The 16,515-nt window shown below is 38.8% G+C and overlaps 4 protein-coding genes across 4 annotated transcripts; 2 read left to right on the top strand and 2 right to left on the bottom strand.

Moving 5' to 3' along the window:
- Positions 1-593: 593 nt before the first annotated feature.
- LOC6641197 (alanine--glyoxylate aminotransferase) lies at positions 594-3,305 on the bottom strand. Its single transcript, XM_002064354.4, has 3 exons — positions 2,957-3,305; positions 923-1,785; positions 594-833 (listed from the first exon to the last, which is right to left on the bottom strand). Exons 1-3 carry the CDS (start codon positions 3,104-3,106, stop codon positions 668-670), a joined length of 1,179 nt encoding a protein of 392 aa, XP_002064390.1. The 5' UTR covers positions 3,107-3,305; the 3' UTR covers positions 594-667.
- LOC6641196 lies at positions 2,759-5,974 on the top strand. Its single transcript, XM_002064353.4, has 3 exons — positions 2,759-2,861; positions 4,239-4,358; positions 4,416-5,974. Exons 1-3 carry the CDS (start codon positions 2,839-2,841, stop codon positions 5,821-5,823), a joined length of 1,551 nt encoding a protein of 516 aa, XP_002064389.2. The 5' UTR covers positions 2,759-2,838; the 3' UTR covers positions 5,824-5,974.
- Positions 5,975-6,041: 67 nt separating this feature from the next.
- Positions 6,042-8,698, bottom strand: LOC26529663 (protein SREK1IP1). The gene is made up of 2 exons (XM_015178628.3): positions 8,469-8,698; positions 6,042-8,390 (listed from the first exon to the last, which is right to left on the bottom strand). Exons 1-2 carry the CDS (start codon positions 8,571-8,573, stop codon positions 7,704-7,706), a joined length of 792 nt encoding a protein of 263 aa, XP_015034114.1. The 5' UTR covers positions 8,574-8,698; the 3' UTR covers positions 6,042-7,703.
- A 116-nt stretch (positions 8,699-8,814) lies between these two features.
- On the top strand, positions 8,815-10,075 carry LOC6641195 (cell cycle negative regulator roughex). Its single transcript, XM_002064352.4, has 2 exons — positions 8,815-8,986; positions 9,054-10,075. Exons 1-2 carry the CDS (start codon positions 8,947-8,949, stop codon positions 9,968-9,970), a joined length of 957 nt encoding a protein of 318 aa, XP_002064388.1. The 5' UTR covers positions 8,815-8,946; the 3' UTR covers positions 9,971-10,075.
- Positions 10,076-16,515: the final 6,440 nt, after the last annotated feature.

The following is a 16,515-nucleotide window of genomic DNA, read 5'->3' as shown; positions in this document are numbered from 1 at the left end:
TACAAATCTTCGTTTTGATCATTTTGGCGGCTTTCTAGTTGCTCACTGGGATAGATAGTTTATCCCATATAAACACATTTAGTCATCTTTACGGCTCTCACTCGTTAGAAATGAATAAAATTATTCTTGTTGACTTTTCGATAACTATTATTGTTTAGTTTTAAATCAAACCACGATTTTTACTTGATTAGAATTTGTTACTCTTTACTAGGCTCTAACTAACTACTTATTAGGCAAAATAGACTCTCAATGTTGATTGTCAAGATTTTAGATTAGCGGCGTGTAAAGTCCAAAGATCTTTTACAAGATTTATTTTATGTCTCCATCATCCTTTAGTTGGGTTATTATGAATCTTTTCCTGATAACCAAATACAGAAAATAGTTTCTTTCGTTAAAACTCTTGACTTAATCTTCATTTTGTATCTGTTTGGAATCTTAAAACTACAAATTTGACTTTATTTTTGTTTCATCATTAGGAAAAATTGTTTTCTAGGATTCGAAGAATGTCTTTAAGAAGTGTTCCTTATCCTTATTCAGATCATTTCAGGTGGACTTGATTTACATTTCCATCTTTGTGTATGAAACTAGTTTAATTTGAATGAATCTATGATTGATTTGTTTTTATTTTTTGTTTATTAGGTTTAAGTATATAAGATATTTATGAAAATTAGATTTTAGAACGTTCGGATCTCAGTTTAATGCTCTGTATGGCCTCGTGGAGTATGCTGAGAACCATGTCCACTTTCTCCAAAGTGGCATTCTCTCCCATTAGGCCAATTCGGAAGACATGCTCAACAGTCGGACCCAATCCGCCGCTTATTTCGAGATTATATCTACAAAAAGACAGAGAGGAAGAGGTGAAGAGAGAGAGAGAGCAACATGTTAGAAACAAGTTGTTAATAGAACCGCATTAACCACTCACTTCCGCATGGCATAGTCGGCAACCTTCTTCCAGTCTACACCAAATGGTATTTTGATTGTATTGACCGTGGGCAAACGATCCTCTTCCCGAGGAATGAACATCTCCAGACCCAACTCTTCTATGCCCAGCTGAAGGCGCGTGGAACACTCCTGATGACGCCTCACAACTGCCCCCAAGCCCATGGCACAGAAATGGGCCAGGGCTTCGCGTAGTCCGTACAACAATGTGGACGAGATGGTGTGATGGTAGATACGTGGTGTGCCATAGCAGCCCCAATACTGGCCAATGAGCAAAATATCAAAGTAGTAGACCTTCGACTTGGTCTTCCTCTGTTTTATGTGGGTCAGAGCACGTTTACTGAACGAAATGGGGGTCAGGCCGGCCGGACCGCCTAGCGCCTTCTGTGAGCCGGTATAGGCCACATCCACCTTCCATTCGTCCATTAGAAAGGCGGTGCCACCCAGCGAGGCCACCACATCGACAACCAAGAAGCATTCATATTGCCGACAAAGTTCTCCAATCTCACGTAGCTGACTCTGCAGAATGCCCGTGGAGGAATCCCCTTGAGCTACAAAGAAAACGCGTGGCCTGTGCGTATCGAATGCAAATTTGATCTCCTCCAGGCTAAGGGAACGTCCAAAATTCGCCTCAATATAGCGCACATCGCCGCCGTATCGTCTGGCCATGTCTCCAGCTCGATGTCCCCAAACTCCCGTGATGCCCAATAGCACGACGTCGCCCTCCTCTATAAGATTGCACAAGGCTGCCTCCATTCCGCTGTGCCCGGATCCACTTATGCACATGGTGGCATCGTTAAGTGTTTGGAAAATGTACTTGATTCCCTCTCTTACTTCATCCATGATCTGTAAGAAAAATATGAAAACTCATGATACTCTACAATAACATTTGGAAAACTATATAGAAAAACATTACATTGCATTTAAAAGAAATACAATTGTGGGCAAAGTATTGGCATATCCATTGAGGGTTATAAATTCGTCTTAAAACTAAGACAGTGGCGGATCTAGCTCATCATTTTGGTGGAGGAAATCAAGCATTTGGAAGGGTAATTGGACATATTAGGGGAAATCCCTTATTATACACCGAATTTTGACCAATTTTAGAGTTAAATTCTGAGTTTTGAGAAGGAAACTTCCCTCATTTCAACTCCAGAGAATACGCCACTGATGGCATGATGTATGGGAATAAGAGTCAGGAACATTTGGGGGAAACAGTAATTAGTCTATTCTGCTTAAAAAATTAAAAATTAGTATCAAACCTTTGTTTTTCTGGCTCTAGGTTAAAAAAAAACAACTAAGTTCTTAAATATAGTGTGTTAGGTTTGATGAAATTGAGAAAAAACCACAAAAATGAGAAGAACTAATAATTAGCATAATCAAATCATGGAAAACTAATGAAGTTTGCAGGTTTCTACACCTAATTTATATATAGGGATGATCTTATATTGATCTAAACTAAATGTTTATAAGATTTTGGCTAGGAATTTTTATTTATTTTTTCCATTTTATTATTATTTTGACCACAGATGTTATTTTCCTTATTTTTTGCATCTTGTAATTAATTTCCAAACAAAATATTTCACTCCAAATGTTTGTTTTACTTATGTAGGTACTTATTATTCTGACCATGGGTGTTTATATATTCCAGTATATATATATATAAGGTTGTAACTAAATGAATGTCAGAATTGAAACTTTGAATTCAGCATTTTCAATCTTGATAAGCTTTAAACTAGGAAAACACATTGTAAATTCTATATAAACAAAAAAAGCTTTGAAAAATTAGTCATTAATTTGAATTCTTTACGTTTATATACCTGAGATATCCAGTTCGATATACATATATTGGGAAGTCTATAACTATTACCATGCAAATTGAAAGACCATTGAATCAATATGAAAGGAACCGGGTATAATAAGTATGTATGTATGTAGGGATTTAAACTGATTTCTATATGGACAGATTAAATTAGATGGAAATTTCCACTGAGAGTTGCTAGCTTTGTTGTTTTACCTGTAGACACTCGGGATGCATATGTCCTAGAATTGGATTGCTCATGGCATCCAGCACACGTTGTGAACAGTTCGATGGACCAGGACCCATTAGAGTTTTGCTGGGCACATAGAGAGGACGCTTAAGAACAAGGGGCGGTGGTACTTCCATTTTATTATTGTTTTTATCACTTGGCTTTGACTGGTTTGGTTTTTTCACTCGATGAGTTTACGTAATGTGGTAATATAGTTGTTTATTGTTTTTCTTGTTCGTTGGTGGCGATGGGGCTTATCACAGATGATACTACTGGGTTTGAGATTGGGTTACGGAGTTTTCTTAGTCGTATTTTCCTCTCAAATGTCAAGATCTAACTGAAACATTTTATTGCCTGGTCCAGTCTCTTTATATGACCTAGACGTATGTGGCCCTTATCACTTTTTTGTGTTATTTGTGTGATGAACGAACGCACTTGAACAAATGGTAAATGATCCGCTGTTCTTATCAAGATTTTCGCTGGCTTTCCCTGGCCTGAAGCTGATGCCGATGGGAGAGGGTGCTACTGCGCTCTGCTCCGATCGGATTCCATGAGGAATTGATAGCCAAGCCGACCTCGTGGTGAAATTCGTGTGATTGATCTTTCTTCGTTCTAGGTTCTAGATGTGAAAGATCTTTTAGGATTCAGGATTTGCATAGGCAGACTGCCCCCTAGCGGCCATTAGGAGGTCAAAAATCGTTCGTCTTAGCTTATCTCTGATGAAATTCGCTCAAATTCTTTTTCGCTTCGCAATTCGAGATACGAAAATTCTCGTAATTAATTTTAATTTCATTAGAGGGCCAATCGTAGGGGCTTCTATTTGAGAATTAACTTCATGCATGTGCATTATGTATCAATGTTTCAAAAACTTTCTTTGATATGCTTTAATTTCTTACGATAAAAAAAAAAAAAACAAACCAAAATCAAATATTATTTTTTAAAATAAACATAAACGAGAGCTATCATTCGATGTTTTTTTAATCATTTGAATGTATAAGAGTTGTTTGAATATTTCTAAAACTGAATTACAGTATCTTTTTTTTTTTTTTAGCTGCAATACATTTTTTTTTTTCGTTTCCCCATTTTTGTTAAACAGTTTTCTTAACAATTCTTAAAAAATTCGTTACAAGTATCGATTAAGAATCGACGTATTATCGATTAATTATCGATTGCTGGTGTTATTATCATTGCCAGCAATAACAATAACAATAATATAGTAGTAATAGTATTTTTTTTTTGTTTCTGGAAATATTTAATAATTATCATTAGACAGAGATTTCAAACGGGAGTTGGACAGAAGCCAAGCGAAAGTATTATCGCCTCATTTCCCGGTAGGACCATGGAATTCGGTGGCGATAATTATGAGGATTTCTTTGATAAGCTGCGCAGGTGAATTTAAATCTTAGTCACTGATTAACAACAACTCTAAATCCGTATTCATTTCAGCCACACGGGAGGACCCCGTAATCTGCGACAGATATTCGACGATGATGAGATGCCATTGCAGTATGAATCCAACAGTTTGCGTTACCAGCCCCAAAAGTCCGGCCAGCATCAGCAGTCAAAGCACCAAACGGAAAAGAAACCCAAATCATCCTCGCAGAATGAAAAGCGTCAACACTCCACGGCACCAGCGACGACGGCATCGGCCAGTAAAGGAGATGGACGATGGACGTCCATAGTGGCCAAGGTGGTCAATGGATATAATGGTACGGATAAAATAGGTCGCGTGGGTGTCGCCTTGATGATAAATGAATCGGAGCCATCGGAGTATAAACTTATTATATACAAAAGCAAGACACTGGTCCTGAGTACCTTGCTCCTTAAGCCCAACACAAAGAGCCCAAATGTAATCCTGAAAGAGTCCTATATACAATTTTATGACGACGAACAACGTTTTTGGAGCATACGTTTCGAGTCACTGGCGGATGAGCAAGAGTTTATCAGGACTATTGTGAAGCATAGTCTACCTTTAGAACAGGTACCCAGCAATGTCTCCAACTCTTCCGCCAATGCCATCAGCAATAACACTGCCGCCTCTCGGACGAAACATAATCCCACGTCCACAACGGAAAAGCTAGAGAAGCTAGCCTCCTCGGTTCCACAGCCTCAACCACGTCCACGTCAGCCCAAACGTTTGACAGTCCCCCACGCTGAAAGTGAGGAGGAAGTGGAAGATATAATAGTGACGCCAGTTCCTCAAGCAATAGCCAGTACAGAGTACAAAACCACCACAACGACAACAACAGCTTTGGCTCTAGCCACAAAGCCACAAGATGAGATCTCCAACCACATGCATCCTAATGCCACTGCAGACAAGCTGGATATCTATTTGGTTGAGCAGCGGGCCACAGGTCATGTGATGGAGAAAAAGATCGATTCCATACTTCAGGTCATGTCACGACTAACCACGGCTAATGGCCATGGTGGAGTTGCCGGCAGCAGTAGCAGCTTTGCCGGAGGAGCTGGCGATGCATTTGCCAATGCTTCATCATTGACCGCCAACGACAAGGAAGATGAGTTGCTGGAACTGGAGCAAAAGCTATTGAATTTCAAAAAGGAGAATCGGGCATTGATGAAAACACTCCAAGCCAAAGAGCAGGCACTCAATGAGTTACGCTCCTCCACGTGTGCCCTATGTGAAGAGTTGTTGGCCCAGAATAGGGAACTGAAACAACAAAACACATCCCTATTGGCCGGAATGACTCAATTGCGCAATCAGCAGGTCTCCCCCCCATCCCCGTCCCCCTGTCAGCAATGTGATCAATCAGCTGAAAAAATTGCATTGCTCGAGCGTCGCATTTTGGCCATGCAAAATCAGATCAGCAAACAATCCGAAGGAGCTCCTTACTAGGATTAGCATCACATTTGATAAATCTTTTGTTATTTTAACTAAACCTATTCCAATTTTAAAAGTCACAATATATATTTTAGAAAATCAAAAGGCACACAAAACTGAATTCAAAAGTCAATGGGAATAAATTGTATGATAAATGATTGAAATACCATTTTCAAAATGTTTTTCCCAACATTCAGATGTTTCCCATTTGAAACTGAAGAAAACAAAAAGCATTTTCTTTTATTATACAAACTATAAATTTGTTATATTTATTTATGTATATATATATATATATATTTCTTTTGTCATTGTGGCAACTTAAAGTTATAAAATATATAAAGATAAGTCTAAATGTGTGGAAGTGAGCAGAGTTCTTAAGGAGAGGCAGAGCACGGACAGCAGGTGGCAGTTCATGTGTCGGCAAAAAACTATTACGAATTATGAATCTACCGAATTTCGTTGAATTTTTGTTTCATTTAGGAACCATATATTCTTATTATGACTACTATATGCTCCAGTTAAATTGTCTCTACATATACACAACTCATATGTATGTAGCTATAATTTTTGAAATATTGAAAATCTACAATCCTTCCGAAATTATTCACAATTTTTTTCTAAATTCAAATTAAAATGTTTGTTTTGTTTTTCGAAAATGTTCAAATGAATTATGATTATTGACCTAAAAAAAATAACAATAATTCTTCGTCTTCTTAAATTATATATATGTAAATTTATAGAATTTTATTAATACGTATATAACGAATGAATATATGTGAAAGTAAACGACATTTTTGTAAGTTTTCCAAAGTATTTCTCGAGTTCTTAAAATATTATAAGCTTCTCAAATTGTTTGTCACGCATTTATTTATTATTTGTTTTCGAATTGAACTATTTTTAGTTAGTTCTAACTATCTAACAAATATATATATTGCATTCAGTTAAATCCATTAGCAGTGTTCAAAAAAAAAAACGTTAAGCTAAAAAGTTATTATTCTTTTAGCCCATAACAGAATTGAATATATGTATGTATGTATATTTGAGTTTTAATTTATTTAAAAAATAATGTATATATGTATATAATATAAGGGGCAATGCGTGTTTTTAAAGTTCAGAAACCTATATATATATCGAGAACTCGAGATGAGGATTCTATTCCTGAATATAAATTGCGTATCGTTATGATAAGACACTTCTTTCTTTCTTGAAAAATGGTTTTTAAAATGAAAATCCCCTGCCAAAAAATGTTTTAGCACTAAGATTTTCGCTGAGCGATTGTATGATATGAGGTCTTCTGATTTTTGTCTATATAGAACTGTGAACATTTTTCAATGGGGGGAAAAAGAAATGAAGACAAAGTAAAAGGTCAATATTTCTATATATTCCTGACTTTGTTGTTGTTGTTGTTGTATGTGCGGACTTTCGAACTACACCTATTTGTGGAGGGCGGGGGTGTATAGGGATACGGGTAGAAAAATTGATGCTGCTAATGTGTGTTATTCAGTTTCACTTTGTCATCCCAAAGTGACTATAAAGCTGCATACTCGAAGCTTATGAAGAATTGACAAGTTTTAAAACTGGCCTAGCCTAAAATAATGCATTATCTTTTCTTAAACTACATGTAGAAATCCAACTAGTTTTTGAAATAAAGTGAAAAAGAGGTGGCGGTGGAGAATGAGGAGGAGGAGGGGAAAATATGACAGTGAGGGAGACGGAGAGAGTGAGAGCGAGAGAGAGCGTATATGGAAATCAAGATTGAGAGGGAGAGAAAGATAGGGAATGAGAGGGTGCGCTTGAATTAGCCACCACACAGCCGGCAGTTCCCATTTTCTGTTCCTCCAACTATCTATCTATTTTGGATCCATCATCAATGCCTCCATGCATATTTATGTATATTAGTAGGTGCTGCTGTCACTGAGGCTGCTCAGGTAGCTGCCGGCTGGTGGGCCACCAGTAGAGCCTCCGGCACGATGACGCTTACGCTTCACTTTAGTTTTCTTGCGTCGCAACATTGCCGTATCCGCTTTACGTTTATATTTACCCTGACGCTTCTTTTTACGTCCATATTCATCGGATTCACTTGTGCTGGACTCCTCATTGTCACTGGAATCGGAGGAAGACGACGACGAGTCCGAGTCAGATGAGGAGGTGGAAGATGAAGACGAGTCTGTCGAAGATGTGCTGCTGCTGCTGCTGCTAGGGCTGGAAGCGCGACGACGCTTTGATTTCTTGCTGGTGCTGCTCTTCTTGGATTTGGTTTTCTTGCTCGATTCATCGCTTTTTTTATGCTTCTTCTTGCTTGGCTTTTTCTTGCGCTTCTTGTGATGATGATGCGCTGATTTCGATTGCTTCGTGGCAGCCTTTGTGCTGCTCCGTTTCTTATCTTGTTTAGCTGCTGCTGCTGCTGCCGCTTTGGTTGTTGCCGCCGCTGCAGCTGTTGTTGTTTGCGAAGGTGGCGGGGGCGCCGCCTCGCCGCTCTTTAGTTCTTCGGCCCGCAACTCTGTCAGTGGCGTCAAGTAATCCAATTCCGAGTCAGAACTAGTGCTTTCTACATCCAGCAATATTTCCTTGTTCGGATCCACCTATGCAAGTGTAACGTAACACACACAAACATTATGGTTATCCGGCATTTAGTTTACAGACTTGTTTGTTTTTCTTACCTTGAGAAAATTCCGGCACTGATAGGTCAGGTGACCTGCGTAGCCGCATTTTTTGCATGCTGCCCGCAATGTATCCTTGTTGGCATTGGCTAACGAAAAGTTCATCTTTACCTAAGACTCTTGCACAATTGCCAAACTCCAGACAGTCCTAGGCCCCGGTATGATTCTGTTTTTGCGTTAAAATTGCTTGTGTGTGAATAGTTGACGGAGGAGGGGTAGTGCTGCAAAATTATCGCAGTGATATCGATAATTATCGATATTTTTCTTTCAAACAAAAATACCAGAATTATAGAAAAATACCTAAAGTAGAACAAAATACCAGAAATACACAAATTTCCCTGAAAAGACAAAACAAACCCAAACAAAGTCAGCATTGCAAAAATCCAAAATTTAAATCTAAGTGTTTGTTTTTATTTATTTTAACTGTGACTATATAATTTAAGGTTCTATATTTTTTAAAGCAAGTATATTAACAAAAATGAGTGAACACAGCAAAAGCGTGACAACAGCACCGGATGGTAAGATGGGGAAATTTAAATACTAATTTGAATGCAATAGTTTTTGATATCTGTAACTGCATTCCAGTTGCATCAAGGATAATTATACTAAAGGATGAGGAGTCTACACCTAGCAGCATTATTCAACGATTTATTCAAAGCGTGAACGATGGCACTGTGCGTACCGAACTGGCGGAGGATTGCATACTCAATTTTTTTGGGCGCCACATTACAGGCATAGATTCAGTGACGGGTTATATGAGGACGCAGTTAATGGATCGATTCAGACATGCTGGCTTCAGTGAAGCTCAACCTTGTGATCCTGCCGATGAGGTGATACTTAGGGAGCGTTTTGCCCGCACTTTTGATCGAACGCGTCGTCGCCTGCACCAGCAGAAGGAGCGCGTGCGCGCCACCACATTGCATCTGCTCGCAGAGAGTGATGACGACGAGGAGGTGGGTCGTGGATCGACCCAAGTGCCCAGTCATTTGGTTACACCGCCACGTCCGTCGACGCATAATACGGAACTTTTGACATATATTCAAGCCAAAGGAATGCTAGACCCCATACATGACTCAGATGATGGTGGCATTGATTTGGGTGATTCTCGCCAAGTGCAGCTAACACTGGGTTATCGTAGGGAACACAGTGACGAGATCTATCTCGCTCTATATGAAAAGTTCAGACAACTCAGGCAAAAGTCTACATTGGCACCACCCACACCACGGGCTATTCAGTGGCGCCGCCATGGGGCGGACACCGAGGAACAGGCAACAATACCAGAACCACGTAGTGTACGCCGAACGCTTTTTGCAAGTGGATCAGATGATTTGGAAGCCGGTGATGGTAAAGTCCTTGTAAGCCCGCAGGTCGTCAAGCTGGAAAAGCCAACGGCTGCAACTTGTAGTCCATCTCGTTCATTGCTGACTCCTCGCAAGCGTCATCATCGCAATCAGACGGATGTAGAACCCAAACGTCCAGCCGGACTCCGCTTCTATGTTTAAAGATCTTATTTTATTTTTACTATTTTTGCTAATGTTTATATTTCTGTAGCGCAATTATCGACCTTACACTATTTTAGCATTATATTATGATAAGTTTAATTATTATTGGCTGCTTTTTACTAACTGCATTTACAGTACTGACCTCAATACGTGTTTTTTAAAAGTTAATCTTAAGTGGAATTTTTAAACATGGCCACAAATTTTAAAAATTACAATTTGTTGTTGCTAATTGCTTAGTTTTTTGTTTTTACACTAAGAATTAAATATACATATATATATTTTTATATAGAATCAAGATTATATTTAGCAATACTTTTAATTAGTAAAATTATTATATTACTTATTTCACATAATATTATTAATGCTTTTTGAATAAATTTGATACAATGCGATATTTAAAAGTTTGTTAAAATCCCAAATAGCATTTCGGATTCCAATAATGCTTTTGTTTAAGATATTTTAACGGTAACCCATAATTATTTTAAATTTAAAGAAATGGAAAGGATATTTTTTTGCGGGTACATAACTGTAAAATGTTTATTCTTCAACTCTCTGAGACTCAGTTCTAATTGACCATTCGCCGTGTCCGTTTCTTTCTGTCAATTTGATTCGTTTTTCTTTTTTTTAACGTTTAAAGTTATTCAAAGTGGTAAATAATTACTTGTGAATAAAGTTCTTGTGATTATCTTTCAAATGGTTATATTCGCATTGAAATTGGAATAATGATTTGCCTGTAAAATGCTAAAATTGTATTAGAAAGAGAAAGCTTTGCAAATAAATAGGCAAGCAGCTAGAAAGAGAGAGAGAGAAACCCAAGCGCGGGAGTTTATCTGAAAAAGTAATCGTTTGCGTTTTTTTTGTCAATTTTTTTTATGTGTTTGTATGTGTGCGAAGAGTTGTGAGAATATCTATAAAATGGTTATAGGGTTAAATGATTTACAATTAGTTAAAATTAAACGGTTAAAATTGCCAAACGAGGATAAAAGTTCTCTGCAGAATACAAAGAGTTGGCTTCGCATCGCCACACAAAGAAAGCCCAAAAAGCGCGCGTTTTTGTGTTTGTGTGATCGGTTTCATTTGTGTTTTTTTTTTATTTTTTATCAAGTGTACGTATCTACATATGTACATACACATGAGTGTGTCTAAACAAATCCTTTAATGGTTATTTCTGTCAAAAATGTTAAAAGTTTAAAAGGAAGAAGAAGCAAAAAGTTTCTTGCAAGGAAAGCATAAAGAAAGAGTGAAAATAATGCGCGCGTGACTGTTTCTCCATTTTTTGTTCCCTTTTTTTTAAGTGTATACATATGTACATATGTATATACATGTATGCATATGTGCATATGTACATACATACATATGTATGTTTGTGTAAAAAGTTCTTAACATTATCTTTGAAATGTTTATATTCGCATTTAAATCAGTTTGCTTGTACAAATTGCAATAGAAAGAAGAAGAAAAATCGTTGGCTACCCTGTCTGAATTGCTGGAGAGTCAAGATAGCCAAGCAGAGTACCTCTCTGAGAGAGCAAAAGACCAAGCAAATAAGTGTAGCGGTTTTTGCCTCCTTATTTTTATGGATGTAAGTATGTATGAGTGTGTGAAACGAAAGAGAAGGAAGAAAGCCGTTGTTGAAATAGTATGGTAAGTAAATTTATTTATTTCATTATTATAATATAAACATTTAACCAAACAATATGGTATTAAATGCTACACATGTACATGTACACATATGCAAACTTTATTCGTAAAACCTATACTAATGAATCTTGTATAGAATCGAGACTAGAGGTGATGCCCCTTCTTAAAGAAAGAAGATCCCTACCAAAAAGCTAAAAACCCTAATAAATCGTCTTGCCTGTCTGGCTGAACATTGTCAGCACTTTGACGATCAAGACAAAAAGAAAGAAATAGGCGGGACACATCTCTATTTCTGTGCCCTCCCCCCCTGCCATTTATTCGATAGAAAATAGAAAAGACAAAAATCCATTTTGATTTAAATTGTATGGCCTGGGCCAGCAGAGGGTGAGCTTCAGCTCGTCAGCGGGTGGGCATTAAGACATCGAGAGACCGTCGAACCAAGTGGCACTCGGAGTAATAGAAGTTAAAATCGTTAAACAAGCCAAGTGGAACGGGAGAGAATGGAGTAACAGGCCCAACTTGTCCTGGCCAGGGATGCTCTCTGGTGCTTGAAATTAGATTTTTTGTTCGCCAAAATGTGTCCTGTCTGCATTCGCTACGTAGTTTAAGTCGGCACACGTATGCACGTATGTGTGTGTGTGTCTGTGTGTGTCTGTGTGTGTATGGAGGGAGGAGACAAACAAATCCTGCCCAAAAGTAGCAAGTGATTTATGACCAAAGAGAAAGGGGCGAATGCCGAGAGACACCCCAATAAAATGTAGGTGGAAAGCATGTTGATGATGATGATGATGATGTTTATGAGCGGATTAAGTTTGCTTTCAAAAATGAAATTCCATTTGAATTTAATGAGCCTCAAAGATTAAGCCAAAAAAAAAAAGAACGCCCGCCCAGTTGTCGCCCCCAAAGAAGCAAAAAAAGAGAATGTTTAATTGAAAAATGTCGCCACAAAATGTATAGATCCCATACAATTTGACAATTCATCAGATCAAAATAAAGTTTTCCATCTCTGTCGCTCTCTGCATTCCTCCCTCTCTCTCTCTCTCTGTCTACTGCAACCACTTAAGGGCCCACTTCCCATCTATGTATGTGTGTGTGTATGTATTGCCGCCTAGTTTTTAATTAGTCAACAACTGCCACTGCAACTGCAGCAGGAACAACCAACTGGCTGACTATGTTTTCCCCAGCGTATCGTCATCGTCTCCGTTTACACAAGGAAAAACCATGAAAAGAAAAAACTACTTATGTTAAAACTATTCGTCTAACATTACATGGTATATGCTACAATACTTAACCGCTCGTTTATTTATGTGCCTGTCAACGCCTCTCAGCTGCTGGCTTTCCTTCACATGGAAACTTGGATCTCTAAGAGAGAGACAAACAGAGAGAGAGAGCACATGCAAAAAGCCTCCAAGGGGCCACCGGGTGGTGGAGACGGGTGAGCCCCGCCTTCAGAGAGGGGGAGAATGATGCTGTTTGGTTAATTGAAACCTGTTGTAAATCACAAATCATATTGACTTGCCTAACTTGTCCCTCGAACAGATGTCGTCGGTTTTTCATATCTTAAAAGCTATTCAAAACAGCTGGAACATTGCTGTGATCGGGGCGATTCGATGCTTCCCCTAAGAATTTAGTGTGTGTCATGTTCCTAACCATAGAAAGTGCTTCAATTAAAAGAACTCACAAGACTCACCTTAGGGGAATACACCTAGGAATTTCTAGGAAATAGGAGGAAAGCTAATTCAATAAATATTTTTCAAAGATTTAGCCAAATTTGTAAAATTTTGCGTCAGAGTATCCGCAGGGAAGAGCATTTCAGTCCTAGCTGAGTTCTTGTTCTTTGTTAGTTGGGAATTTTTACACGGAGTAAGCGACTATTGACTTTAAGTGTATATTTTTCTAAAATCAAAACTAATGCATCGTTTGCCTTGCAGTTTTTTGTAATTATTCTAAAAATCATTATCTAATTTTCTCGTGGTATTCCTACCCCTTTATTCCCTCGCTTTTTAACCTTTAGCCATTTTAATATTAAGTTTTCGAGGACACACAATTGATTACAGCTGAGGTCCTTTTTTGAGCAAGACCCAAGAATTCTACATTGTCGTTTACAATTCTTATTAAAAAATTCAACATATTTTGAAATATGTATATTTTGAAAAAATAAACCCCTAAAAGATCAAAATTCTCAAAAATTCGCCTTTTTTTTTGTATTTTTGGTGTATATGTCCTTTTTGATGATCTGGCTGCTGAAAAAAACAAAGCAGCTCATAAATTCTAGATTTTCTTATACTTTCCTTGGCTCTGACCAACCCCACGATGTTTATTTGGCCCTTTCGAGGGTTTCGAAATAGAAATTACGATGTCATCATTGATCACAACAGAAGGCAAATGGAGTTATGTTATATGAAAGAAATCAGACAACTGTAAACTAATGACATTTGCTAACGCTATTGAATGCCCTGATCCCATCCCATTCCATCCCCCCCATTCCACAGTGGTGTCTGTGTGTCGTGTGCGTCTCTTGCGGTCTCTATGCGTATCCGTTTACAAATGGCATTGAGGAGGATGAGCAGTCCAAGTCCTTTCCTCGGGGTAGTTTCAACTCCAACTCATTTGTTTGTTTTGAGTGTGTACCCCGGTCGTGTCCAAATATGCGGCAGCTTGTAACAATTACCAAATGACACCCTCGACAATCGGAAATGGAAGAGCAATGGGAATGGTGAAGAGGTCTGGGTGAGATGAACAACTGTGGACAAAAACAACAACAAGGGACATCCACTTGTCGCAAAATCAATGGCAATATTTTCACCATTAGTTCTATTTCTACTGACAATGTAGCTGCTGGTTGGACTGTTGTTGTTGCTGAAAATGAAGTAATCAAGTTAAATCAACTTAAAATTCAGTTTGAGGGCAAAGTTTATGAGCTGGAAGTTTTGTTTCCCTCCCTTTTTTTCTTTCTTCCTAATGGCGCAACATTTGGCACTGAAGTTTTCCTTGAGCTTTGGTGAATCTATGTCTCATTTGTCTCACAAATGGTTAGTTAACCGACGGAGGTGGGGAGTTTGGATGGATTTTCTTCAAGCACATGTCTTCATTTGCAAGGATTCTGATGGTTAGATTTCACTTTACTTTCTCTTGAAAATATTGCTTTAGGGCTCGTAAAAACGAGACCTATGTGACCTCTCAACCTTTCATCAGCAGACTCTGCTAACCTTTTCTAAAATTATTAGGCCATGACACTACTTCTACACTTGAACCAGTTGGGAATTGCAACTAGACGAAGACAAAAAAGGCAAGCATAGCTTTCAAAGTTCATATTTTCTTTGTTTTCATAATTATCCAACTTTATTTGGTTTAAAACAAATTGTGTTTAATTGAAAATTTTTGTAGATTCTGTTTATTCTGCACATTTCCCCATTGCACGATTACCATCGAATTGCCCATTGTTAGGAAAAGAATAACAAAATTAAGAAGGAAACCCTGCAAAAAAGGGAAGCGACAAACCAAGGAGCCAAAAGTAACATAATTCAAAAAGCACTTAACCCATAAAAGTGAAATAATTCTATGAAATAACAAACGCACTTAACAAATTACAGATGTGAAAATTTCATTTTCGGGAACGCGCGCCACAAGAGAGTGAGAGAGAAAGATCATCATCAGAGGGGGAAGAAGATGTGGGAAGGGGGTGTAGAATGGGAGAGACTACTGTAAGCGACGACCCTTCCCAGTCTGCATTCCACAAATTAGAAAATGATTAATGGACTCAACCGGTTGCACACACACACACACACACACAGAGAGAGGGAGAGAGCGAATGGCTCCCCCTCCCCGCCCAAAACTCACTGAAGTCTGGCGCCGTCGTGGTCGCATCCTTTGCCCGACCAGCTAAACAGCAACTGGTACATGGGATACATGGTCTCTGGGCGTCTGGCACACTTCAGAATAAAATAGCACTCAGGAGAATCAAGCCAGGACACGCGTACCCCCCGCAGGAGTCAGAAGTGGAAATCACTCTACCGTTACCAGGGGCTGAATCGAAGGAGAAGGAGGAGTTTAAGGTGGAGAAGGAGGCGGAAGAGCAACCCCAAATACTCCGGGTCGAATCAAACTGAGACCAAACACAAGCCCAAGCCCAAGCCCATTCTCATCTCATCTCAACTCATCTCATCTCATTTGGGGCGGGTGTGTTTTGTGTTTTGTTGTCATTTATTGGTGTTGTCCTGGTAGCTTCCTGGTAGCTCAGCTCTTGCTTTTGGCCGTGTGATTTTTCTGGGGTCACGCTTTGCTCTTTTCATGCGCAAGCTCTCTCTCACCCTTGGGTATGCTGGTTCTCTGGTTCTGGCTTTGGCTTTGGCTCTGGTCTAACCCATGAATCAAATTACACTTTAAATCTTTGATTTTAATCTGAAGGGGGCTGACAAATGGATTCTGTTCATCTTTGTGTGTGTTTTTCTCCTTTGCGTTCATGTCAATTTTTTCCTGTAAATTACTTGATACTCTTCCCCTTCCGGACAAAGGGCTAAACAATTGAATTTTGCATTTTGACGCACACAGTTGGTTGGGAGGGCAAGGGAAAGCCAGAAAGGAAGTAAGGATGGTTTTGGGCAGGAAGGAAGCAATCAGTGGGCGTTGTCAGTTTTTCGCTGCTGTTTTAATCTCTGATTAGATTGCCAAGAGCTGTTGATGTTGATGTTTATGAGGACTTGTTACATTTTGACACTTGCCTCGTTTCGCCTCTCCTCCCCTTTCCACGCGCTTTACATTTCCAATTGATGACGTTCCTCTAGAAGCACATGCAAATCTCATTGGGCGCCGTTTTCTCTCCTCCTTTCTTGTTAATAATTAGCGGATTCTCGTCAGGCACACGAATACCAGAATCGAATCGAATGAAACCGAATGTCATACAAATT

The sequence above is a fragment of the Drosophila willistoni genome (genome assembly GCF_018902025.1).
Source record: "Drosophila willistoni isolate 14030-0811.24 chromosome XL unlocalized genomic scaffold, UCI_dwil_1.1 Seg141, whole genome shotgun sequence".
NCBI classification, from domain to species: Eukaryota; Metazoa; Arthropoda; class Insecta; order Diptera; family Drosophilidae; genus Drosophila; species Drosophila willistoni.
Note: the sequence above shows the minus strand (reverse complement) of the source record. Positions and strands in the feature narration are given on the sequence as shown.

Bases quoted from the DNA above. Each gene is read 5' to 3' on its own strand.
- LOC6641196 (XM_002064353.4), top strand. From the start codon at position 2,839: ATGAAAGGAACCGGGTATAATAA. The intron at 2,862-4,238 runs GTATGTATGTAT...AATTATCATTAG, and splicing joins AAAGGAACCGGGTATAATAA to ACAGAGATTTCAAACGGGAG. The intron at 4,359-4,415 runs GTGAATTTAAAT...TATTCATTTCAG, and splicing joins TTCTTTGATAAGCTGCGCAG to CCACACGGGAGGACCCCGTA.
- LOC6641197 (XM_002064354.4), bottom strand. From the start codon at position 3,106: ATGGAAGTACCACCGCCCCTTGTTCTTAAGCGTCCTCTCTATGTGCCC. The intron at 1,786-2,956 runs GTAAAACAACAA...TTTTTCTTACAG, and splicing joins TGCATCCCGAGTGTCTACAG to ATCATGGATGAAGTAAGAGA. The intron at 834-922 runs GTGAGTGGTTAA...GTCTTTTTGTAG, and splicing joins GCCGACTATGCCATGCGGAA to ATATAATCTCGAAATAAGCG.
- LOC26529663 (XM_015178628.3), bottom strand. From the start codon at position 8,573: ATGAACTTTTCGTTAGCCAATGCCAACAAGGATACATTGCGGGCAGCA. The intron at 8,391-8,468 runs GTAAGAAAAACA...ACACTTGCATAG, and splicing joins AGTGCCGGAATTTTCTCAAG to GTGGATCCGAACAAGGAAAT.
- LOC6641195 (XM_002064352.4), top strand. From the start codon at position 8,947: ATGAGTGAACACAGCAAAAGCGTGACAACAGCACCGGATG. The intron at 8,987-9,053 runs GTAAGATGGGGA...ACTGCATTCCAG, and splicing joins CGTGACAACAGCACCGGATG to TTGCATCAAGGATAATTATA.